This window comes from Phalangium opilio, unplaced genomic scaffold (assembly GCF_054372755.1).
Source record: "Phalangium opilio isolate 3A_F unplaced genomic scaffold, DU_Popi_V2 ptg000209l_1, whole genome shotgun sequence".
NCBI classification, from domain to species: domain Eukaryota; kingdom Metazoa; phylum Arthropoda; class Arachnida; order Opiliones; family Phalangiidae; genus Phalangium; species Phalangium opilio.
The window spans coordinates 19,867,956-19,894,524 of record NW_028324217.1 but is presented as its reverse complement, the minus strand read 5'-3'; the positions used below and the strand labels follow the sequence as shown (position 1 = coordinate 19,894,524).

The following is a 26,569-nucleotide window of genomic DNA, read 5'->3' as shown; positions in this document are numbered from 1 at the left end:
ACCGCCAAATTAGAAAAGAAAGAAGCGGAATGGCGGTTTTCGAATATTAAAATCGAAGTAGTGTTATTTCATTCTCTTTAAAAAAATTGTTTGAAATTTTTGCGTTGTAATTTCACAATATTTTTATAAAATTAATTTCTGTTGTTCTGCTATTCGTGTTAATGTAGGCTGGGTTGGGTTAGGATAGGTTGGGTTGGGTTAGGTTAGGTTAGGTTGGGTTGGGTTGGGTTGGGTTGGGTTAGGTTAGGTTAGGTTAGGACAGAGCTGTGCTAATTAGCTGACTACTAATTGAATTAGAATTAGCAATTAGGTAAATATTTATGAACTAATTAATTAGCCAATTAGCCAAGTAGCAATTAGACATAGAAACTAATTAAATTCAATTAGAAATTAGCCATTTATTTATCAAACTAATTAATTAGAATTACTAATTTCTAATTAATTACTTGTCTAATTAAGGAAAAAAAAAGAAACCATAAGTAAACATAAAAGTTTAAAAGTGCCCATGGATTTAGTACTTTGGTAATGCAAAGTTTAATGTTTTAATGCCATTTAGGAAGCCGTGAATTATTCATGAAAAATGAGACAAGCCTCGAGGCTTCCGTCATGTTAAAAATTGTCTCATTTCTTCATTTTCATGCCACAGTTCCTATAATGGACTCTTGAGTAGTAAATACATGGGCACTGCTATAAATTAGAGTGGGAAAACAGTCGAAATTTCGAAATGGGACAGTTACGATTTACGAAATTTTCTACTAGTACTAGTACTCATGTTTTGAGGAGCTGAAATATTTAGAGTAGTACTAAGGTTTCCTCATCGAAATAATAAGGCCGTTTTCATATTCAAATAGATGAATCAAGAGTTAATTCCTCGATTTTTAGTTTTTACTAAATTAAAAGACTAATTGAAAATCCAATTGGCTAATTAGTTAATCCTAAGTCTAATTAAATTTTAATTAGATAATTACCTTTCCTATTCATACTAATTAATTATAATTACTTCTCAATTAGCACAAAGGTAATTAAAATTCAATTACCATTTTCAATTAGTAAATGATGCTAATTAATTAGAAATTCAATTAGCTAACTAATTAATTAGCACAGCTCTGGGTTAGGATAGGTTGGGTTGGGTTTGGTTAGGCTCGGTTGGGTTTGGTTAGGATAGGTTGGGTTGGGTTGGGTTAGGTTAGGTTGGGTTAGGTTGGGTTTGGTTAGGATAGGTTGGGTTAGGTTGGGTTTGGTTAGGATAGGTTGGGTTGGGTTAGGTTAGGTTAGGTTGGGTTGGGTTTGGTTAGGTTAAGTTGGGTTGGGTTAGGTTAGGCTAGGTTAGGTTAGGTTAGGTTAGGTTAGGTTTGGTTAGGATAGGTTGGGTTGGGTTGGGTTGGGTTAGGTTGGGTTTGGTTAGGTTAGGTTAGGTTGGGTTTGGTTAGGATAGGTTGGGTTGGGTCTAGGTATCGTTTAGACCCGCGGATTCAAATTTTAAGCAATGTACCTTTAATAGTAGACGTTTCAGTATATTCATATCCAATAAATAATTTAGATTAATTTCGTGTTTTTCGATATAAAAATTAATTTTTTATCGTTGACAGCGTTTGAAAATAAAAAAAAAATTGCATAGATTTTAGTCCCATTCAAAATCCGCCAAAGTGCGGTATTTTCGGTCGAATGGGAATTCGGTCGTATGGGAGACAAGCAATTTGTTCCATAGAAGCGCATCGCTTCCATTTTAAATGCCAACGACTAAATCCTTTCATTAAACAACAATTGAAAGTTTTTTATAGAAGGTGCCAAAAACTACTGTGGTTATTTAAACAAGGTAAAAAGATCATTTTATATTTGGTACTAGAGTTAGCACCTGCTTCACTATGAACCTTGTTGCCCGTGCTACGGTTGGGAAGATAATCATGCGTAGAGGGGGGTCGACACTATTTTTGGATACAGGAGGGCTTCTCATATTACACGGCGCAAATAAGTTTCAACGAAGTGTACTTTTGGTTTTTATCCATATACTTTTGATTTAAGGTTGTTTTTCCATCTGATCATGCATAAAAGATGATGAACGTTATAAAAATACTCTTCGGACGATATTTTCAGATGGAAAATCGTCGGCTATTGCAAGATAACCCTGACCAGTTTTGGTGTTCAGTTGCTCACCATGCAGACCTTACTTAATAATTTTTGGTTCATTGGTATCATGATGTGTTCCATAAGTATGACACTTCCAATACTTCGTAATATTAGAGACTTAATGAGAGCTAGTTCGAGAACGACACATCAATTGACTACACGCGGTTTTGCAAGAGTTCCATCATCATATTTAGTCTAAACTAAGCCTTTGACAGCGCCAAAATCAGGCGTCGCTTTTCGAGAATCTATGACTCTTCACCTACGTCACTTCATGACAAGCGTTCAGTATAAACTGAGAAACTTATGTAACATGTCTTATGAACTTATGGTATCACCGTGCGACGCGTGATTCGATAGGCTTTTTAAGAATCATTTCAAACCCTGAGATATTTTCACATTTTGCAAATTATTAACTTAGCTATGGTTAAAACAAAATGGAAAATATACTATAAGAAGGTATAAGTTGCGAGATCTTCCGCTTCTACTCTTACGCCGGTGTCAGTGGATAAGTAAGCCCCACCCCTTTCATGTCCAACATTTTTCTACCCTTTACCATTGGATACCGTGGGGGATAGGTTATACAGACACGAATGACGTAGTCCGACTAGAGAAAAAAACCTCGAGCAAACTAAACAGAAAACGGAGGCTGTCCGCGGTTCTGAAAAGGTACGACAGTCGTTTTCATGTGCCATTAACAACAGAGTTAAAGATTTTGAATCTAACTTAGATTGAAGGTTATTGAAATTGTCTGCTAGTTCTAAACAAGCTGGTTACTCGGATTAAAGTCGTTGTTGGATATTTCCTTGTTTTAATGGTCAATGTTTGGGGGGGGGGGCATATATCTGTAACCAAATGTTGTACACCCCATGTTCATTGATACTTTCCACTCAGTTGTTCCCAATAAACACGATCCCTCATAATTGACGGACTTTTAAAAATCACCCTTATTACCAGCTTTAGTGGATTGCTCAAGGTTATTTTCAAACACGGTAGCAGTATGACTCGGGCTATTCTCTCTCTAGGTTCTCACACTTTTTAAGAATAAAATTATTTACCAATTATCGAACTAGCAAACAAATAGTTTGACGCGAAATGTTCAAGGGCATCTAAGTTGGACACTGAAGTATCGTTTTCAAGTTGAGGCGATATATCCGGTAAGTTGCTTTCCAGATCAGCCGGGGTAATTTCCGGTAAAGCGCAGCTTGGTTCAATATTTCCTTTTTCATGACACTTATTTTTAGATTCCTGTGCTTCCAAAGATTCTATAATTGAATCGTTCTCCATATTTCTTTCAAGGGACAATTCCAAATCGTTTTTTGACTTCGACATTCAGTTGAGGAACTCACACTGCTTGGACTGCGATGTAATATCTCGATTTTCTCTCTTTGTCAAGGACCTTTGACACGTAAAATTTTAATATAATAAAAATAAATGTAAATCAAGATTTGGCATTGATAAGTTTAGTACAACAGAGTTCTAAGTCGAGGCTTAAAAAATATACTATTTTAGTAATAATGTTATCATAAATTTTAAAATTACTTATGTCCATGGTTAAGTGATTTTTTTACCCATTTGAGATTTTATGGACTATTTTAAATAAGCGCCTTCGGGCAATCGGTACCACCCTGCCTTCTTGATAACAAAATTATCGCGGCACGTGCTCCATGTCGAATGAAATTTAGCGGGAGATTTTTAAAATTGCTCGAGATGTAGAGCGTGCAATGAAAATTTTGTTAACAGGAATGCTTAGCGTTATGCGATTGGGCGGAGGTGCTTATTTCAAATTATCCATAAAATCTCAACCTATTTTGAATTTTGAAATCATTTGGAGGTATTCCCTGAATATTGTATTATGAAGACTGGTCTTATAATTAGTAGAAGAATCGATAAAAAAATCGCTTGATTTCACCTTCCTTTTAACTTCAATAATACATTTTATACCCATGTGTATTAATTTTATTTTTGATTAAACTCTATAAAAAAATAATGTTATCAGTAATCACTTACACTGTTCTGATTTTCTTGCTCTTTGGAGAAATAGTTTCCTCTGTTATTTACCGTTTTCCAGCTGTACGGCTCAAAAATTTTAAATGAACTAAAGTTGTTACGGATTCTGGAACAAAAGATAACTACTCAACTAACTGCACCAATTGCTGCCAAAAAATAATCTCTAGCAGACGGTTTTAATTTTTGAGCCTGGTGCGGTTGGCACCAATGAGATATATCAAACCATTGGTTGGCACCTGGGGTATCCAACTCGATCATGCGCTCCTGGACACAAGCTGCTCGCAGTCGCAGCGGCTAGAGTGGGATATAGACCGAGTGGGGAAATGTAAAGCCCCGCCCATTGACATGCGCAATAACCACTGGATGTTTTACTTCCAACAGCAACACGTAAATAGCGAGAAAATCTACTCTTTGGCGCGAAATTTAAAATGCTTAGTTATAAATCGATGGTGTTGCTATAGATAATGTTAGTTCAAATCTTAATAAAAAGGTGAATATTTGTGTTATTATATAGATTTTAAAATATTTCCCACAATGTTTTAAACACAACATAGGCCTATACATTGCATATTACTAAACAATAAAGGATTTACATTCATTATTATTAATCCCTACGTTAGGAAAAATGGTTTAAATTATTGGTACACCGAGCGATGATGCTTTAATTGTAAAATACCTGCACTTGCGTCTTTTCAAGGTCATGTCTTGCTTTTTCAATGAAAGACTAACAGTTTTCTAATAGCTATTTTGTTTGAAGGATCATTTTTCTCTGAATTTTTGCAGTTAGTTCCAGGATAAGGAGAGTAGTCTTCGTAAAGTGCGGCGCCTGAAGCGATTTTAGCTACTAACAAGTTGGGAAAACCAAAATATTACCTCTCCGAGTCAAGAGGAGGCCTACTTTCAAACTTATTTACCCAGATATGGAAATGTTTCTTTTTTTATGAACAAATACTGAAGTTAATTTTATGAAATATTAAAGAGGTATACAAAGTAGGGATGTCAACTTCCCAGAAAAAAACCGGTTTTCGGTTAACCGGTATATTTAAATGGCCGGTTTAACCGATTCAAAAAACTGGCCAAAAAAACCGGTTTTTAACCGGTCGTTCATGATAAATGTTGAAAAATGCGATACTCCAACGTAAAATCAAAGACCAAATATTAGTACCGAGTAGTTAGTACCAATAGGTGTTAACTAATGCCGTTTTCCATTGGCATTCTAGAATAGGCCAATGAAAAATTACTCGATAGATGGAGTAATTTTCTTGGAGTGAGAACGAAAGTTCCATTAAAATTGCATTATACGCATCTATGTCTCCTTTGATATTGCTCCATGGTGGTAGATAGTTAGCAGCCAACCGAAGCTGAGTAATATTAAGTGACGAAAATGGAAAACTTTTAATTTTGAGAATTAATAAAAACCGATTCGGTTTTCGGTTTTTATTTTAAAAAACCGATTAAAACTGAAGAATTAAAAAACCGGGAAAAACCGGTGCTCCGGAATTGAAAAAACCGGTTTTCGGTTAAACCGGGCGGTTTTTGACATCCCTAATACAAAGCATAGCGAATATACTGTAAATCAGACGACCTTTTACATCCAATAAGGATATACTTGTACACATTAAAATCATCCGATGGGGGAAAAACGGGAAATGAAGAGATAAAACTTTGGAGGGATATTACCTTTACGTGTTTGTAAATTAAGGCCCAATTTTTTACTCCTCAACTGTATACCCTCTATGTTCAAAGCCAGATTCACAACAGGGTTGCCGTGTAAACACTATCCTCTAGTTTCACCTCAACGATTTCTTAGTTTGTCAACATGACTGTTAACGTTACATAACACTAAAGCTTATTTGTGGCTACACGTACTGAAAGTAAATGCGCACCATATAACGCATGGAAACACGAAGCTATAATCCGATTACGATCAGACCTTTCACTGAACTGGGCTGCCTTCAGCAGAGCTCACCAAAAAAGACAGCAGATTTTGGAAAACGTTAACCGGTGAGCTCTGTCTTCATAGCTTTGCTGCGCGCTTTTCTCCGGTCATCGGTGTTTTAAAAATTACGCTAGCACAATATAGCGTGCAAGGTACCAAGGCTTAACAAAAATTGTATGATAACATATTTATAGAGATACTTTTATAATTAAAATTAGAAAGACTAACATGGTCTCTTAAAATTCTCGCGTGATCAACTGGTTTCACCCCAATTAAATAGGTATAGTCCCATCAGAATCAGCAAGAGCTATTTGTAATAATACCTCCATGTTTTTACCGCCAAGCTGAGAACTAGGCGTTTTACGTCACGTTATCCAAATACCCGACTATTTTCTTTGGTGACCGCGCTGAGCATCGTGACGTCAAAATTCAAACACAAAATTCCCTTCTGTATGAGACTGCTAACAGCGCTGAGCTCTGCTGAACGCGGCCTAGATTTTCAACATGATGCTTTATTCAATTATATGATCTAAGCCTGATTATTTAAAAGTGTATTTAACTTTCGGCCCACTCTGAACCGTTAATGTCTCTGTATTACAGAAACTAAAACCAAACCCAAGCGTTTACTTCTGGGTTCACTAGGCCTATTGACACATAAAAGTTCATTTGACCGATATAGTAGCGTTCTTGTTGTCAATAACGAAAGGATTATTCTATAAACAGATGTAGTATAGCTTAAGTAATATATAAACATCCATTTCAAATAATAATTATAAAAAATATTCTTGGGATATCAAAATGAAACAGAGCTTTAAAGCTACAAAACTACTAAAGGCATCGAAATTATGAAAAATATTTCCATATATTAATTTTACATTATGAGAAAACCAAATATTAAGGTTTTGTAGAATTTCTTTTCACATCAACACAAGGGAAACTGCTAACGCGAAGCACTAGTGTAACAACGGACGGACACACACAGACAAACACATAGACTGCTGTTTCACCCTTTCCGTATTAATTTTGTTTTGAAAGACAAGATTACCTTAAATACTAAAATAAATATAATAAATATAATTATTATAATATATTTTCTTCGTTAGTTATTCACCTTATTAAGCGTTACATCCTTTTTAAAAAGAACAATTAAACATTCTTGAGATACTTGACTAATATTGGCATTTGAAATGAAGCATACGCCGGTTGCTTCGCCTTACTCAAATAGGTAGTATATAAGGGTGTCGAACTACAGTTAAAAGCAAGAACAACCGCAATTGCGAAAACCTTTGGTAGCCGATCCTACCTTAGGGAGCGGCTAGACGTTTCTTGTAACCCTAGCTGATCGCCGCGAATGTCTTAAACCAAACGATGACGATGGAGTAGAAGCCAGGTGTACAGACTGGTGTCCATGTGGGATGGACAAAAACAAAGACCAGAAGATGGTGATGTTTAGAAGCCAGTATGTACAGACTGGTGTCCAAGTGGAATGGACGAAGACCAGAAGATGATGGTGTTTAGAAGCCAGTATGTACAGACTGGTGTCCAAGTGGAATGGACGAAGACCAGATGGTGGTGTTTAGAAGCCAGTATGTACAGACTGGTGTCCAAGTGGAATGGACGAAGACCAGATGGTGGTGTTTAGAAGCCAGTATGTACAGACTGATGTCCAAGTGGAATGGACGTAGACCATAAGATGGTGGTGATTAGAAGCCAGTAAGTACAGACTGGTGTCCGTGTGGGACAAAGACAAGAAGATGGTGGTGTGAGAACTCAAGTAGAGGAGCCGTTTCCGTGACTGTGAAAGCAGTTCGGAAATGGCGAACACGTTTGCTCCGATTTGGAAACTGCGAACGAGGTCACGTGGGTGTAACAACAGACACACACACACACACAGACACACACACACACGTCAAAATTAAAACCTCTCCGTGACATACGTCACTCGGAGAGGTAAAAATGTAAATAATCACTTTCCTCACCCTCCCCCCTCTTAGCGGGCCCCTACAACTACTTTTATCTACTTGATTTCTTAAAAAAAAAAAAAATGTTATCTCTTATATCAAACATTTAAAATTATCGCTGCTCATTCTTAAGCCACTCAGATGGCTCCATGGGCGATTGTAAACTACAAATAAATAAATAAATAATAAAGGATCGGCGTGAAAAACATTCGAAGCTCTATAGGATGTGCAACTCCCTGTACAAAAAAGTAGGCAAGTTGATACTAGCGACGCCTGACTAACAGCGCTGGAAAGCCTTGCCCTTGAGTGATAAATTAAAAAAGTACTGGGCTATAGCCCACTCGATCACGCGCTCGACGAACCAAGCTGTTCGAGTTAGAGGCAACACTAGTAGGCGGGAGGGAAGTACGCTGAAAAGGTGACCTCCCACCTCTGTTTTTCCTTTTTTTTTTTTTTTCAATGCAAATTGGGCTCTTACGTCCTCGATAAGGATGCGATTAATGAGGTTTCAGAATGTGTGTAAGCAGGGGAAGGAAATGAGGTTTACTTTGAAGGTGACGGAAGGAGTGTAGGGGTCAAGTCACTTTGCCGCCCAGAAGCTTAGCTTACAGGAGTGCGCCACACTCCCGGCTCACCTGTGTGTTGGTCTAATCATATACCAAATCTCTAATACAGTTCTGCACCGCTCAAAAACTTTTCATTTGTTAATATTTCAAAGGAAAGAGATAGATGAGTATGAGTTTCCAAATAAAATGACTATATTTTTCACAATATGACAAGGTTAGGCACTTACTTCAATTGAATTACCACCTGAAAATTTATATTCTTTAAATAGATTTTATTCGTTCGAATATTAAATGCTTGTACAACTAACTTTGTTTCAATAAATGAAATGGGTCGAAGATACAAACTAGAACAATTAAAATTCACTTATAATAAAATCAGAGTTTTAAGTAAAAAATTTAAATTGTTAAAAATGTAGTAGTATTAACTTATAATGAAGATTATGCATTTGCATTCTCCACTACTGTTTCTTATCCGCTTATGTTAATAGTTTTCCTTTAGAATTCTTTTGAATATTTAGTTATGGTCAATGGCTTTGAATATTTAGTTATGGTCAATGGCTTTGAATATTTATTGCGATCACGTGCGAAGGGTTTGCCTGGTAAAGTCACACTGATCACATGAGAAGGGTTTTTCTCTACTGTGAACGCGTTGACGGGTCTGATAAAATTGTTCTCGCAGCTCACCTAAAATCACAATGATCAAATACGAAGTTTTCCAACACCGTGAATTCGTTGATGTGTGATCAATAAGCACATTGACGCGCTAATGTTGCCACTGATCACATTTGAATGGTTTTTTTCCTCTGTGAATGCGTTGATGTGTGATCAATTGGTTCTTCTGCGTGCAGGCATAATCACACTGGTCACATTTGAATGGTTTTTCCCCAGTGTGAATGCGTTGATGTGTGACCAAATGGCTTTTTTGCGTGCATACATAATCACACTGATCACATTTGAAGGGTTTTTCACCACTGTGAATGCGTTGATGTTTGATCAAATGGTTCTTCTGCGTGAAGGCATAATCACACTGGTCACATTTGAATGGTTTTCCCCCAGTGTGAATGCGTTGATGTGTGACCAAATGGCTTTTTTGCGTGCAGACATAATCACACTGATCACATTTGAAGGGTTTTTTCCTACTGTGAATGCGTTGATGTGTGATCAAATTATTCTTATTCGTGCTGGCATAATCACACGATCACATTTGAAGGGTTTTTCACTACTGTGAATGCGTTGATGTGTGACCAAATGGCTTTTTTGCGTGCAGACATAATCACACTGATCACATTTGAAGGGTTTTTCCCTACTGTGAATGCGTTGATGTGTGATCAAATTATTCTTCTTCGTGCTGGCATAATCACACTGTTCACATTTGAAGGGTTTTTCTCCAGTGTGAATGCGTTGATGTGTGATCAAGCCACTCTTGTACGTACATTTATATTCACACTGATCACATTTGAATGGTTTTTCCGGACTGTGAATAAGTGAAAAGCTTTTCTTGTTGGTGGAATAGTCGAACTCATCACTTTTGAAGATCTCTTCAACGTTCCTCTTTCGCATTTGAAGTTCTTGATCATTCTTAGAATATTCGCATCGAGTTGTAAGTTCATTCTTGGACTTTTCTACACAAAGAAAATTAACCCATCAATATAAGTTTAAATCGAAGTCAGCACAAAAAGCTGAACCCTCTTTTAATTTGTGTCCCCTGTGTCTCCTTGATACAAATTTCTCAGATGATATAAAGTTCGGATTGTTTTCAAAATCTTAAAGGTTACGAATGTAGCGGATTCACTTCATTTCAGTAAAATTGAAGAAGTTTAATTATCACGAAAATGATAGTTGCAGGGAGCCCAGCCAAAAATGTAAATTTCTTCTTTCCTGAATTATAGGATTTCATAGGAGATAAAACGTGTTTTTATAGGAAAGCATAGGACAAAAAATGCTCATATATAATATCAGAAGTTTATGACTTCTTATCGTGGGAAGTATTGAACTCTAACCATATCCGGAACCATCTCTGTTAGCCAACTTCTTATTAGGTCCGATCACCGCGCCACCTACGGCATTTCCCTCATTTTGAATTGGCAGGCTGATTTAAGCGCCAGCAGCGGGCAAGAAACGAAACTTTAAGGTGTGTCCTGTGGTTTGAGGTAACGAATCAGAAACGGTGACAAGAACAGCTGTTTTAATAGACTGATAGAAATTCCGGTCAAACTAGTGTGGGGTCCTAGGCTCACGTATTATAATGGATTTTCATAGAGTTCTAGCCAGACGGCTTTTCAACGATTGGCGCTAAAGAAGTTTTGAACACGCCCCACAGTTTGAGCGCCACAGCCTCTCGGCTTGGGATTTTTTTCAGTAGATTAGATAGTTTTCCTAGTGGGGAGGAAACTTTCGACCCTCTTTTACGATTGCCATAGGCAATTTTGACTTGCAGGGATGGATACTATATATTGCCTTAGTGTCCAATACTTCCCAGTCATCAACTTCTGATAATATTCCTTTGGTTAAGACTATGTAGGAAAATCTCAAAAAATTGCAAAATTTGATTTTACTTTGAACAGAGAAACTTAGGTAAACAAAATTTAATAAATAAAAAATTCTGAGCTAGCGTAGGTAGTTCAGCAAGTTCGGTGTCTGTTCAAATGGGACCTCGATAACGGAGCTAAATACTGATAAATTACGATACCTCGAAAAATTTAAGATAGTATATGATAATATAGGTCAGGTGCAAAAATATAGAATTTTGTTGGAATTATAGGACCCCTGCGTTTCCTGTAGTTTGGCCGCTGGTCAGTGTTATTTGAATTTTTCTCATTCCAATACCCTAAATGGAGTTAATTAGATTTAATAATTAATAATTTTTGAAATTGGCGGAATAGCAATAAAAATGGATTTAGTGACAGACGAACTGAAAATGTTCATCAATTTGTTCCATAGAAGCGCATCGCTTCCATTTTAAATGCCAACGACTAAATCCTTTCATTAAACAACAATTGAAAGTTTTTTTTATGGAAGGTGCCAAAAAATTACTGTGATTATTTAAACAAGGTAAAAAGATCATTTTACATTTGGTACTAGAGTTAGCACCTGCTTCTCTATGAGCCTTGTTCCCCGTGCTACGGTTGGGAAGATAATCATACGTAGAGGGGGGTCGACACTATTTTTGGATACAGGAGGGCTAGCAAACAAGGAGGGCGCAAACAAGTTTCAACGAAGTGTACTTTTGGTTTTTATCCATATACTTTTGATTTAAGGTTGTTTTTCCATCTGATCATGCATAAAAGATGATGAACGGTATAAAAATACTCTTCGGACGATATTTTCCGATGGAAAATCGTCGGCTATTGCAAGATAAACCTGACCAGTTTTGGTGTTCAGTTGCTCACCATGCAGACCTTACTTAATAATTTTTGGTTCATTGGTATCACCATAAGTTTATAAGATGTGTTCCATAAGTATGACACTTCCTATACTTCGTAATGCTAGAGACTTAATGAGAGGTAGTTCGAGAACGACACACGCGGTTTTGCAAGAGTTCCATCATCCTATTTAGTCTAAACTAAGCCTTTGTCAGCGCCAAAACCAGGCGTCGCTTTTCGAGAATCTATGACTCTTCACCTACGTCACTTCATGACAAGCGTTCAATATAAACTGAGAAACTTATGTAACATGTATTACGAACTTATGGTATCACTGTGCGACGAGTGATTCGATAGGCTTTTTAAAAATCATTTCAAACCCAGAGATATTTTCACATTTTGCAAATTAATAACTTAGCTATGGTTAAAACAAAAAGTAATATACAATAGGGACTTGGCAATTCGGGCTTAACTCCACCCCCAGCGCCATTATGGTATGTTTTTTTAACAGAATGAAAGCTATATAAGCCCCTCCTTCTGGTATGTTTTTTAGCACTAGTGGAACTTAGCCTGACGTTGCATGACGTAGTACTGCCAAGTCCCTATAAGAAGGTATAAGTTGCGAGATCTTCCGCTTATACTCTTACGCCGGTGTCAGTGGACAAGTAAGCCCCACCCTTTTCATGTCCGTCATTACTCCGCCCTGTCCCATTGGATCCCGTGGGTGTTAGGTCTTACAGACACGAATGACGTATTCCGACTAGAGAAAAAAACCTCGAGCAAACTAAACAGAAAACGGAGGCTTCCCGCGGTTCTGAAAAGGTACGACAGTGCCATTAACAAGCTAGTTACAGGTTTTGTACCTAACTTAGATTGAAGGTTTTTGAAATTGACTGATAGTTCTAAACAAGCTGGTTACTCGGATTAAGTCGTTGTTGGATATTTCCTTGTTTTAATGGTCAATGTTTGGGGGGGGCATATATCCGTAACCAAATGTTGTACACCCCAATGACCCCATGTTCATTGATACTTTCCACTCAGTTGTTCCCAATAAACACGATCCCTCATAATTGACGGACTTTTCAAAATCACCCTTTTTACCAGCTTGAGTGGATATATTGCTCAAGGTTATTTTCAAACACGGTAGCAGTATGACTCGGGCTATTCTCTCTCTAGGTACTCACACTTTTTAAGAATAAAATTACTTACCAATTATCGAACTAGGAAACAAATAGTTTGACGCGAAATTTTCAAGGGCATCTAAGTTGGACACTGAAACATCGTATTCAAGTTCAGGCGATAGGCCTATATCAGGTAAGTCGCTTTCCAGATCAACCGGGGTCATTTCCGGTGAAGCGTTGCTTGGTTCAATATTTCCTTTTTCATGACACTTATTTTTAGATTCCTGTGCTTCCAAAGATTCTATAATTGAATCGTTCTCCATATTTCTTTCTAGGGACAATTCCAAATCGTTTTTTGACTTCGACAATCAGTTGAGGAACTCGCACGTAAAATCCCGATTTTCTCTGTTTGTCAAGGACCTTTGACACGTAAAATTTTAATATAATAAATGTAAATCAAGATTTGGCATTGATAAGTTTAGTACAACAGAGTTCTAAGTCGAGGCTTAAAAAATATACTATTTTAGTAATAATGTTATCATAAATTTTAAAATTACTTATGTCCGTGGTTAAGTGATTTTTTACCTATTTGAGATTTTATGGACTATTTTAAATGAGCACCTCTGGCCAATCGCGTAACGCCCTGGCTTCTTTAAAACAAAAATCTCGCGGCATGTGCTCCATGTCGAATGAAATTTAGCGCGAGATTTTTTAAAATTGCGCGAGATGTAGAGCGTGCAATGAAAATTTTGTTAACAGGAATGCAAAGCGTTATGCGATTGGTCGGACGTGCTTATTTCAAATTATCCATAAAATCTCAACCTATTTTGAATTTTGAAATCATTTGGAGGTATTTCCTGAATATTGTATTATATAGACTGGTTTTATAATTAGAAGGATCGGTAAAAAATCGCTTGATTTCACCTTCTTTTTAACTTCAATAATACATTTTATACCCATGTGTATTACTTTTATTATTGATTAAACTCTATAAAAAATAATGTTATCAGTTATCACTTACACTGTTCTGATTTTCTTGCTCTTTGGAGAAATAGCTTCCTCTTTTATTTACCGTTTTCCAGCTGTATGGCTAAAAAAATTTAAGTTAAGTGAATTTGTTACGGATTCCGGAACAAAAGATAACTACACAAATAACTACACCAATAGCCGCCAAAAACTAATCTCTAGCAGTAGTTTTTAATTTTTGAGCACGGCGCGGCTGGAGGCCGGAGCTGGTACCAGGGGTATACCATAACCAACTCGATCATGCGCTCCTGGACACAAGCTGCTCGCAGTCGCAGCGGCTAGAGTGGGATATAGACCGAGTGGGGAAATGTAAAGCCCCGCCCATTGACATGCGCAATAACCACTGGATGTCTTACTTCCAACAGCAACACGTAAATAGCTAGAAAATTTACTCTTTGGCTCGAAATTTAAAATGCTTAGTTTTAAATCATTGGCGTTGCTATAGATAATGTTAGTTCAAAATTTTAAAAAAAAGGTGAATATTTTTGTTATTATATAGATTTTAAAATATTTCCCACCATGTTTTAAACACAACATATACATTGTTTATTACTAAACAATAAAGGATTTACATTCATTATTACGTTAGGAAAAATGGTTTAAATTATTGGTAGACCGAGCGATGATGCGTTAATTGTAAAATACCTGCACTTGCGTCTTTGCAAGGTCATGTCTTGCTTTTTCAATGAGAGACTACAGTTTTCTAATAGCTATTTTGTTTGAAGGTACATTTTTCTGTGAATTTTTGCAGTTAGTTCCAGGATAAGGAGAGTAGTCTTTGTAAAGTGCGGCGCTGAGGCAATTTTAGTTACCAAAAATGAAAATAATCACAATAAAGAAAGGAGGTCAATGGATAAAGGATGGGCGTGAAAAACATTCGAAGCTCTATAGGATGTGCAACTCCCTGTACAAAAAAGTAGGCAAGTTGATACTAGCGACGCCTGACTAACAGCGCTGGAAAGCCTGGCCCTTTGACGCGCTCGACGAAGCAGTACGAGTCGGCGGGACGTTGCTTTGCTTCTTGGCTTGAGGGGAGTACGCTGTCTATTGGTTTCTCTTCAAGTAAACAATGGAATGGTCTATTCATATACTAAACCTCGAATACAGTCCTGCACCGCTCAAAAACTTCATTTGTTAATATCTCAAAGGAAAGAGATGTGATATTGCCAAATGAAATGAATATAGGCCATATTTATCTCAGTATGACAAGGCTAGGCACTTCAATTGAATGGGTCTCGTACATAATCCCCCTGGACATAATCCCCCCGGACAAAATCCCCCTATTTTGGATTTGCCAAGACTTTTCCCCCCGATTTTAGACGTGTTTGTACAAAATCCCCCCAGAGAAAACGTCCAGGACAAAATCCCCGAAAAGGAAAACTGTTCAACAAAATCCTACCGAAAGGATAATTTTATTGAAAATCCCCCCAAATAATAGGCATTTAGAAGTAAAGGTAAACGGAAGCCCAAATCCAAAGATTATCTTTAATAATAATGCAAAAGTATAATTCAGAAGAGTGAAAGGTATTGCAAACAATGTTTCTAAACCAAAAGAAGTAAACTACTGATTTTGTTTTAACTTATTTCCAAAATTCCAATATTTTGGAAAAGGCGGCAATTTATGGTTAGTCAGCAATATTTTGGAAAAGGCGGAAATTTATGGTTAGTCAGCGATATTTTGGAAAAGGCGGAAATTTATGGTTAGTCAGCGATATTTTGGAAAAGGCGGAAATTTATGGTTAGTCAGCAATATTTTGGAAAAGGCGAAAATTTATGGTTAGTCGGCAATTCATACTATTTTCTCCATCGGTTCCGCTTTTCCTCGTAGGGGGAATACTACTATTTTTACTACTATCCTACTAAAAATTTTCCACTGTGGAAAACGACCTCTAAAATAGGAATGACCCCTGAAGGGTTCGTCTCCAAGTTGGGGATTTCGTTCCGTAAGCGGGGGATTTTGTTCCGTAAGCGGGGGATTTTGTTCCGTAAGCGGGGGATTTTGTCTCCAATTTGGAAAAGGCGTAAATTTGTGGTTAGTCAAAAATATTTTGGAAAAGGCGGCAATTTATGATTAGTCAGCGATATTTTGGAAAAGGCAGAAATTTATGGTTAGTCAGCAATATTTTGGAAAAGGCGGAAATTTATGGTTAGTCAGCAGTATTTTGGAAAAGGCGGAAATTTATGGTTAGTCAGCGATAATATTGAAAAGGCGGAAATTTATGGTTAGTCAGCAATATTTTGGAAAAGGCGAAAATTTATGGTTAGTCGGCAATTCATACTATTTTCTCCATCATTGGTTCCGCTTTTCCTCGTAGGGGGAATACTACTATTTTTACTACTATCCTACTAAAAAATTTTCCACTGTGGAAAACGACCTCTAAAATAGGAATGACCCCTGAAGGGTTCGTCTCCAAGTTGGGGATTTCGTTCCGTAAGCGGGGGATTTGTTCCGTAAGCGGGGGATTTTGTCTCCAATTTGGGGGGTTTTGTCTCCAGTTTGGGGGAATTTTGTCTTATGCCCATTTGGACGGGGGGAAATTTTTGGAGGGATTATGTCCAGGGGGATTATGGGAGTCACCCCAATTGAATTACCAACTGAAAATTGATATCATTTAAACAGATTTTATTAATTTTAATACTCGTTACAATATTAAAGGCTCGTACAACTAACTTTCTTTCTAAAAATGAAACTCAAACAATTAAAATTCACTTATAATAAAATCAGAGTAAGTAAAAAAATTAAAAAGTTAAAAATTTAGCAGTATTAACCTATAATGAAGATTATACATTAGCATTTAGAATTCTTTTGAATATTTAGTTATGGTTAGCGGTTTTGAATATTTATTGCGATCACGTGCGAAGGGTTGGTAAAGTCACACTGATCACATTAGAAGGGTTTTTACCTGCTGTGAACGTGTTGACGGGTCTGATAACACAACTCTTTCAGCTCACCTAAAATCACAATGATCACTTACGAAGTTTTTCACCACCATGAATTTGTTGATGTGTGATCAATAAGGACTTCCACGCGCTAACATAGGTCACTATTCACATTTGAATGGTTTATTATGGTTTTTCACCACTGTGAATGCGTTGATGATTGATCAAACCATTCTTACGAATACTTGCAAAGTCACACTGATCACATTTGAAGGATTTTTCATCACCGTGTATGCGTTCATGTTTGTTCAAATCATACTTCCGAGTACTTGCAAAGTCACAGAGATCACATTTGAAGGGTCTTTCCCCCCTGTGAATGCTTTGATGTATTTCCAAATCATACTTCCGAGTACAAGCAAAGTCACACTGATCGCATTTGAATGGTTTTTCACTACTGCGAATGCGCTGATGACTGATCTGATGACTGATCAATTGACCACTCTCTGTGGTTACAAATTCACACTGATCACATCTGAAGGGATTTACACCATGGTAAAGACGTTGATGTCTAATGAAACAATGCTTCCACACACTACTAAAGTCACAATGCTCGCATTTGAAGGGTGTTTCAATATGCATCGTGCTTTTATGCGCGATAAGATAATGCTTCCGTGTGCAGGCATATTCACACTGATCACATTTGAAGGGTAATTCACCGTTATGGATGCGTTCATGCGCGATCAAATTACTCTTCAGCTTGCTGGCATAATCACACTGATTACATTTGAAGGGTCTTCCTTTTCCCCCAAAGTGAATGAGTTTGTGCTTGATAAAATTACTTTCCTGTGTGCTGGAAAATTCACACTGATCACATTTGAAGATTTGTTCTCTATTATGAATTTTGAAGCGAAGTTCAACAACTCTTTTATCTTCAATATTATGTTTTTCCTTGGATTTACCTACACAAATCAAAAAATACATTTCATAATGAAAAAATCATGTAACATCTGGAAAGCGCGATGATTCTATGAGATTTGACGGAGCTCGTATCACACCCCATAATTAGTCACGACCTTTCTAAAGTATCCGCCCACTTTTCACACACAGTGGGGACTAGGAGTGAAAGATTCTCAGAATCGCATCTATTTTTTCTTAGTAATATTCACGCGTAGTCCACAAATTAACATAAAAAAATTGTGTATTCTGCAAGCACACTTATATTTGGACCTAGAGGCGAGTTTTTGGGCTAAAGCTGAAAATGAGGCGAATTTACACTTCCCAACATTTAACTCAAATATTTCACAGAAATACGTATTCTAGTGGCATCGTTTGCTTAGATAACTAATAATGCCTAATCTTTTCCCAAAATCGAACATACGTAATTTCGCTGTAAGTAAAGCCTACATTTGTTTCACTTATCATATAAAAATTCTAATCTGATCATAAACGATAATAATTGAGGCGTTCAAGCTCTGGCTTTATTGCTTTTGCCATTATAATATTTTAAAGCCTTTCTCTGTGCCATCTTAGCTCAATCAGATTATCACAAGTTATTTCCCAGCATGCTCTGTTGATCCTCAAAAGACTGTTGGAAAATTTGAACTAGTTTCTGTTTGGACCGATGTCTTGATCTTTGTGATTGGCATCAGCAGTAGAGTTTAGAAATAAAATCACATTCGCTACTTTCACCAACAGGGGTCGAATGAATTTCATTCTTGTGTGTTAAGCCATCAAATTATGCAAATCAGTTCAATACATGAAATTACGTATAATGCACATTCTTAAAGGGTTCCACAATGTGTTTGCCCAACTTCATACAATCACCACTGACTAATAAGGCTTTTAGAAATTGCCGTAAAACTCGTCGGGGCTTTAGTTGTAGCTTATCCGTGGGGGGTTCAAATTATTGTGAACACAGCAAGTGACTTGGGGAGTCTTACAATATTTCTACTAAAATAATTTAAAATTTACACACCAGGCTGGTTGTGGTTCTGGTCCTCAGTGGGGACTCCTTCCGAACTACACAAATAAATTGTGATAAAATAAAACAATAAAATACACCTTTTTTCACTTGCAAACCTTTCATTTTGAGGTTGAGGTTGTTGCTGTTCCGCAACTGGTAGGGATAATGCTTGGCTATCTGGTTCTGAATCATTATCAACTTGTTCAATTTTTGGCTCTGAATCATAATCAACTGGTTCAACTTTCACTGATGCATCGTTAGCCTTTTGAACAGTTTCATTTTTCTCCTAATTTTTAAACAATTAACAATGATTAATGAATATTCCTAACATCTAATCTCATCTTCGCGTGTTCATCAAATGAACAATGTCGCGTACCTTGAGATCTTTGACTTTGTTTTTCAATTCTTCTCTGACCTTATTGAGCCTGTCAATTTTATCTCCTTGCTCATTAATAGTTAGCTCATTTTCCATTCGCTCTTTTCTCACGTTTGAAATTAAAACGTCAAACTAAAAATTCAAATAAGATTCCATTACAAAAGCTGATTTCCATGGGACATTAAGGACAAACAAGAGAGAGAGAGGAAACCAATGTCCTTTAAACAACATTGATAATCCTCATTTTCAATGATGCTTAAAACAAGGGACCTTCATCCTCTAAACTTCTAGCCAATGAGAGTGAAATTTTTCATTGGCAGGACATTTACAAAAGTTCAATGTTCATCAGCCATTTAATGGGGGTAGACAATGTTATTTTGAATCTCATAAAGACTTCATAGGGGACAGGAAAACTAGGCGCTTTCGCTCAAGCATGTTTTATGTTAGATTTCCTCGTAATGTTTTTTCTATAGGGATAATATTTGGGAAGTTTTCTCGTTTTGTCAAATAGTACCTTGTTCCTCAGTTTCTTCATTTTATCATCTTTGCTTAAGAAACAATCATTCTCATCCATTTCCTAGAACAAACAGCAGTTTTTATTAATTTCACGCGGTAGAACAATATTTGCTCAAATACCTCTCCCAGAACAACTCTTTGAGAATCGACCAAATTCATATAGGCTTTGCGTAAAGACAGTTTATGGCGACACATTTCTTTCCTAAAATTAAACATTGAAACATGAAACATTTTTTGAAAAACAAGCTAAGGAATGGAGAAAAATGTTGATATTTTAAACTAATAAGAGTTTACAGTGTTGCCAGGACCTTTGCGAGACAAACAGGCTCAAGGATGAAAGGTTTGATTAGTGGGAGAGCATTGTTACAAATTCCGACTGAATTAATACATGTTAAAACTAATCAGATCTCCTGATTAGTGTCTAATGTTAAATTTTAATAAAATATTTTTTATATTTAACACTCATAAAATGTCGTTGAACTGTGATTAATGAGGGAATGTACATCACGACGTGATTAGTGAGGGAATGTACATCACGAAGCGATTAGTGAGGGAATGTACATCACGAAGCGATTAGTGAGGGAATGTACATCACGAAGCGATTAGTGAGGGAATGTACATCACGAAGCGATTAGTGAGGGAATGTACATCACGAAGCGATTAGTGAGGGAATGTACATCACGACGTGATTAGTGAGGGAATGTACATCACGACGTGATTAGTGAGGGAATGTACATCACGACGTGATTAGTGAGGGAACGTACATCACGACGTGATTAGTGAGGGAACGTACATCACGACGTGATTAGTGAGGGAATGTACATCACGACGTGATTAGTGAGGGAATGTACATCACGACGTGATTAGTGAGGGAATGTACATCACGACGTGATTAGTGAGGGAATGTACATCACGACGTGATTAGTGAGGGAACGTACATCACGACGTGATTAGTGAGGGAACGTACATCACGACGTGATTAGTGAGGGAACGTACATCACGACGTGATTAGTGAGGGAACGTACATCACGACGTGATTAGTGAGGGAATGTACATCACGACGTGATTAGTGAGGGAACGTACATCACGACGTGATTAGTGAGGGAACGTACATCACGACGTGATTAGTGAGGGAACGTACATCACGACGTGATTAGTGAGGGAACGTACATCACGACGTGATTAGTGAGGGAACGTACATCACGACGTGATTAGTGAGGGAACGTACATCACGACGTGATTAGTGAGGGAACGTACATCACGACGTGATTAGTGAGGGAATGTACATCACGACGTGATTAGTGAGGGAATGTACATCACGACGCGATTAGTGAGGGAATGTACATCACGACGCGATTAGTGAGGGAATGTACATCACGAAGCGATTAGTGAGGGAATGTACATCACGAAGCGATTAGTGAGGGAATGTACATCACGAAGCGATTAGTGAGGGAATGTACATCACGACGTGATTAGTGAGGGAATGTACATCACGACGTGATTAGTGAGGGAATGTACATCACGACGTGATTAGTGAGGGAATGTACATCACGACGTGATTAGTGAGGGAATGTACATCACGACGTGATTAGTGAGGGAATGTACATCACGACGTGATTAGTGAGGGAATGTACATCACGACGTGATTAGTGAGGGAATGTACATCACGACGTGATTAGTGAGGGAATGTACATCACGACGTGATTAGTGAGGGAATGTACATCATGATGTGTTTTTTGAAGAGTTCGTGATTTGTAATTAATTTAACGATTTTCATTTCTCTGGCCCATTTGGCCATTCTAAGATAGATGGATCAAAGAACTGAAACCTGTTTCATGTTAGCCCAGATTAGGTCTGCTTAGATAAGGTTTAGCCTGGGCCATAGCCGACTTTTATTAATAAAGGCCTATAGGTGATCCTCGGGTTTTTTTCTGATATTGGCAATGGCCGTAGTGATCTGCCGCCGCTAGATGTCGTTCTTAGGGGGAAACTTTTGTGGCGGGAACTTCAAAACAAATGAAAATGCCAATAGGACAAAGCTTACTTTTTGTCTTGAGGTTGGGTTTTTTTTTTGAAATAAAGTAAGGCAGTTTGATTTAGAAGTAATACATTTACTTGATAACAATATATTTGTCTTTATCTCATTTAAAGTGCGTTTAGTAAAGTATGTTTCCTACTTTTCCATCACAGTACAATGTAATACTTTCAAAATAAGTGTTTTGATTAGTACCTAACATATGAAATTTTTTGAATCACATTACAACTTTGCATATTTTCGGGGGATCATTAGGGTTTGACAAGCTTATCTAACATAATATCACATAAATGAATATATACAGTAGGATTGAAAAAGTTAGTAACTTATTGCGTTATTGCATACTTTAAAATACCTAAAGTATTTTGGCGAGGTAGAAACATTAAGGTTTCTTTAACAAAGTCAGATACGAATCCTACGATGATTTATAATTTGCAATTTATTATAGTTTTGATTTGTAATTATAATTTTTTATTTGAGGTTCATGTAATTTGGCCAACCCCGTGAATATGTCTATATTTACCAAAACTTTACTGGCGTATTTTATGGGGGAGGATACGAAATCTGAGGGCAATACGCGCCTTAACTGCGGAAACAATTGGGTCAGGTGGGACGCTGAAAATGGGGGAGGAATAGGTACGCTGAAAATGGGGGAGGAATAGGTACGCTGAAAATGGGGGAGGAATAGGTACGCTGAAAATGGGGGAGGAATAGGTACGCTGAAAATGGGGGAGGAGTAGGTACGCTGAAAATGGGGGAGGAATAGGTACGCTGAAAATGGGGGAGGAATTTGTACGCTGAAAATGGGGGAGGAATAGGTACGCTGAAAATGGGGAAGGAATAGGTATATATTAATTTATGTGATATTATGTTAGATAAGCTTGTCAAACCCCTAATGATCAACTATGCCAAAGATATAAGTGACGTTGAAGAAACAGTCAAAACGTACAAATAAAAACCCTTACCCCGAAAATCTGCAAATTTGTAATGTGATTCAAAAAATTTCATATGTTAGGTACGTATCAAAACTCTAATTTTGAAAATATTACATTGTACTGTGATAGGAAAGTAGAAAACATACTTTACTAAACCAAAAACGGATTTATGGGATAAGAACGTCGGAGTTAGCGAATTCACTCCCCAATCCCCATCCTCGCATACTTTATTGAGAAACTTCGTCTGCTTATATTTTGACTCCACCCACAAATTCTGTATATAGCTACTTCTAGAGATCGAATTTGTGGGTGGAGTCAAAATATAAGCAGACGAAGTTTCTCAATAAAGTATGCGAGGATGGTACTAGAGGCTAAAGCTATGATCCGACGTTCTTATCCCATAAATCCGTTTTTGACTAAACGCACTTTAAATGAGATAAAGACAAATATATTGTTATCAAGTAAATGTATTACTTCTAAAAAAAACTGCCTTACTTTATTCCAAAAAAAACCCAACCTCAAGACAAAAAGTAAGCTTTCTCCTATTGGCATTTTCATTCGTTTTGAAGTTCCCGCCACAAAATTTTCCCCCTAAGAACGACATCTAGCGGTCGCTAAAAAATCGGTATGCCGCCCCATGGTTATCTTCCTACCTATAGGCCTTTATTAATACAAGTCGGCTATGGAACTACAATCAACTTTTTTGAAAAAATAATAATTTACTTATAGGGCTACGTACTAAGTAATTCACTTGCTTATTGGCATGTTTAAAATTCTACGGTTTAAATGATTTCGTGATATTAGACGTAATAAATTTTTGATTTACACACCTTGGCGAATAAACACAGCGAAGACGTGCAATATTGAGTCTTCAAACGTCTTTAAATGCGACTGATGTGGTTTTCCACGGAAAACTCTCATTGCTGTCCAAATAGATGAAAATGCCAGAAAGGCCAGAATCGTAGATATCCATAGCTGGAGCAAAATATGCAGATATTATTTAAGTCTAAGTAATACTTCATACTGGCTCGTCGTTTGTACTCTTAAAGAGCTCTCGCGTCATGCTTAGTGAGAGTATGATAACTGAACAATTTTACGTATTTTAACTTTTTTACCGTTTTTTGAAAACATTCGAGTGACTCAAAGTAGTCTCTTTGGAATATTTTCGGTGGTCCTGTGACGAAGTTCCAAGGAAACACATTCGTTGTAGTCGAGTAGTCAAAACAGTCCACAACTTTCGAACTTAGAGGGAGAGGAATAACGCTGAATTGGGTTTCCTATCATAAATGATGTTTTACAATCTTTCATTTGACAGTTTTGCAGACTACATTCGTACATTACGTATAAGTGACCCCAGTATACCAGTTCCATTATGATCTGATGTAAGCTCCCCTAAATCTCCAAAACCAATAACAGTCAGATCAAAGCTGTCAAAATAACGAAAAAAAATAATAACCTCCGAAAGAAAATCGGACTCATTTAAGTAGTTAAATCTGGGAATTGGTTTGATTAAGTTATACTAGAAGGAGATAATAGAAGAAGGATGCCACTCTGTATCCTCCTAATACTTTAGTTATGTTACATGATTCTTCCCAGGCTAACCCTTTTTTTAGTTCACCTGCTCATCAATCTTCAGATGGGCATCGCACCGTGCAGGTGAATTCTATAACTGTTTGGTATTTACGAAATCCTCAGCAATCAATTAACCAACAAACCTTGATTGCCTTAAGGGGACTGTAAAGGAGGAATCGGCGTATGGGTAGAAATGATTTGAAATACGTCAGAGGCACATGACCAAGGAGAGGCGTGGTTCAAAGGAGCTTAGTTTGTTTATTTCGAAAACTACCACTTCATGGAATTGGCGCTGCAATCTCGCGAAAAACAAGGACTAGATGTCCAGTTCCACTCCATGAGGAGCCTTTGTATCTTGGCATCACGTGATGTCTGTGACGTATCTCAAATAATTTTTACCCACCCGCCGATGCCTTCTTTGCAGTCCCTTTAACGTGGGACAAAAATTAATCCACATGCGCATGCGCCTTGGCAAATAGTTAAGCAGAGCTAATAGAGTAATGATGATGGGAACTATTTACATGGCGTATGTGATTCGGTTTAGTAACCAAGCTCCAGATGTTGGGAAGAATCATGTTACAATTACCCCGCTTTGTGCTGTACACTTCTCCCGAAGAAAAGTATTATATACTTCTGGATATACCTATTGTTTAATTTCGTCCGAAGTATATCAATCGCAACTGAGTATGAACCAATCACTTCGTCACCGTCAATTTCCAAAACTGTCTGGACCTAATTTTTTTTATTTTTGTTTTGAAGATTTAATTATTTCTAAATATAACAATAAACGCAATATTTGTATTGCGCTGTTGTAAATTACATCTTACCTCTGTTGCAGCGGCTTTCAATTTATTCATTGTGATCGAAATATTACTTCAAAGATATTTTTTTTTAACTTTTAGATTGGTTTGATGTTTTTTATGTTACATTTTGTTTAATAAATTACAGAAATAATTTAGTTTTGAATGCTGATTTGGTTTCAACTCTAAAAAACGCGCCCAAAACGCCCTGGAAAATTTGCTGCATTCCAATCTGACGTCGTTTGTGAAATATTTTCAGAAATTGATCCAAACACACTCCTGTCGTGTTTATGTCGTTAGTCTAAAATATGATATTTTCCAGGTAGGCCTATAAACAAAACCGCACACATTAAAAATCTACAGTAACTATAATAGTTTGAACTAAATTTCATTTCTTTGCCAGAGAGACAGTTAAAGAAATACTAATAGATAAAATTATGTACTATTTTCTGAGGATTTCTTAGATTATTTTGCATTCTTGAAAGTTATTTTCAACTAAAATATAATTTATTCGTATACTTAGTTTTCAGACTAGAAGTATTTATACCATTTACACCAGGAGGTCAGGCTACTTGACAGACAAAGTGCAGTGCCAAGTAGCCTACCCTTCTGGTGTTATCAATCCTCGTAGCTCACGACAAATGTGGTACTTACAGCAACAGTGTTGTTTCTTCAAGATTATTTAGGCAGCAATATGGACAATTTTCGAAGCTTATCACATATATTTATTTATTAAAGATATTTTTGTATACTCTTTTAGGAATATAAAATTTTTAGATCCAAAATTTAACGATAAAATTAGACGCTGTTGTCCCTTTAAAAGCGTCTAACTTCACAAACAAAATTTCTGGTTGTGAAATTTTGCCATTTGCATTATTCGTATCTATTTTCGTGAAGTTTGAAAACGTCACGCAAAAGTCATAGTAACTTTCACCGACCAATCAATATTAAATTAAATAAATCAGAAGTAAATAGGTGGAAGTACGTATCTCCAGCTTTACCTAGTGTAAGGAGTCCCTTTCCCGTTATAACATGGCTTGTAGCGCAGAATTTGAATTCATCTAATCAGAGAGAGATACTTCTTACACGCGTATTTCACCACACGGCCAACTTCAAAACTTTATAATAAAGGTAGAAGTCCGAAATTTCACGAACTAACAGTTCTTACTATATCTGCCACTACCGTCAAATTACAAGTATTTCATCACAACAGTTTACGAAATATCCTATGTCAAACATTATGCCAATTTTGAAATGATCTGTGCACAATTAGTTTAAATTTTCTTAGTTATGGTTTGTTTCGTAATGCCAATTTGATAATAACCTAATTCAGAGAGCAAAAGGCTAACTTTAAATAGAAAAACCGAGTAATGTTGTATAATA

General features: G+C 36.9%; 2 protein-coding genes across 2 annotated transcripts; both read right to left on the bottom strand.

Moving 5' to 3' along the window:
- Window positions 1-16,726: 16,726 nt before the first annotated feature.
- On the bottom strand, window positions 16,727-19,456 carry LOC149621140 (uncharacterized). Its single transcript, XM_089854134.1, has 4 exons — window positions 19,329-19,456; window positions 19,069-19,238; window positions 18,965-19,008; window positions 16,727-17,948 (listed from the first exon to the last, which is right to left on the bottom strand). Exons 1-4 carry the CDS (start codon window positions 19,422-19,424, stop codon window positions 17,176-17,178), a joined length of 1,083 nt encoding a protein of 360 aa, XP_089710260.1. The 5' UTR covers window positions 19,425-19,456; the 3' UTR covers window positions 16,727-17,175.
- Window positions 19,457-19,999: 543 nt separating this feature from the next.
- On the bottom strand, window positions 20,000-25,541 carry LOC149621139 (putative glutamate receptor). Its single transcript, XM_089854713.1, has 6 exons — window positions 25,214-25,541; window positions 25,030-25,118; window positions 24,151-24,241; window positions 23,930-24,091; window positions 23,645-23,789; window positions 20,000-20,046 (listed from the first exon to the last, which is right to left on the bottom strand). Exons 1-6 carry the CDS (start codon window positions 25,241-25,243, stop codon window positions 20,000-20,002), a joined length of 564 nt encoding a protein of 187 aa, XP_089710839.1. The 5' UTR covers window positions 25,244-25,541.
- Window positions 25,542-26,569: the final 1,028 nt, after the last annotated feature.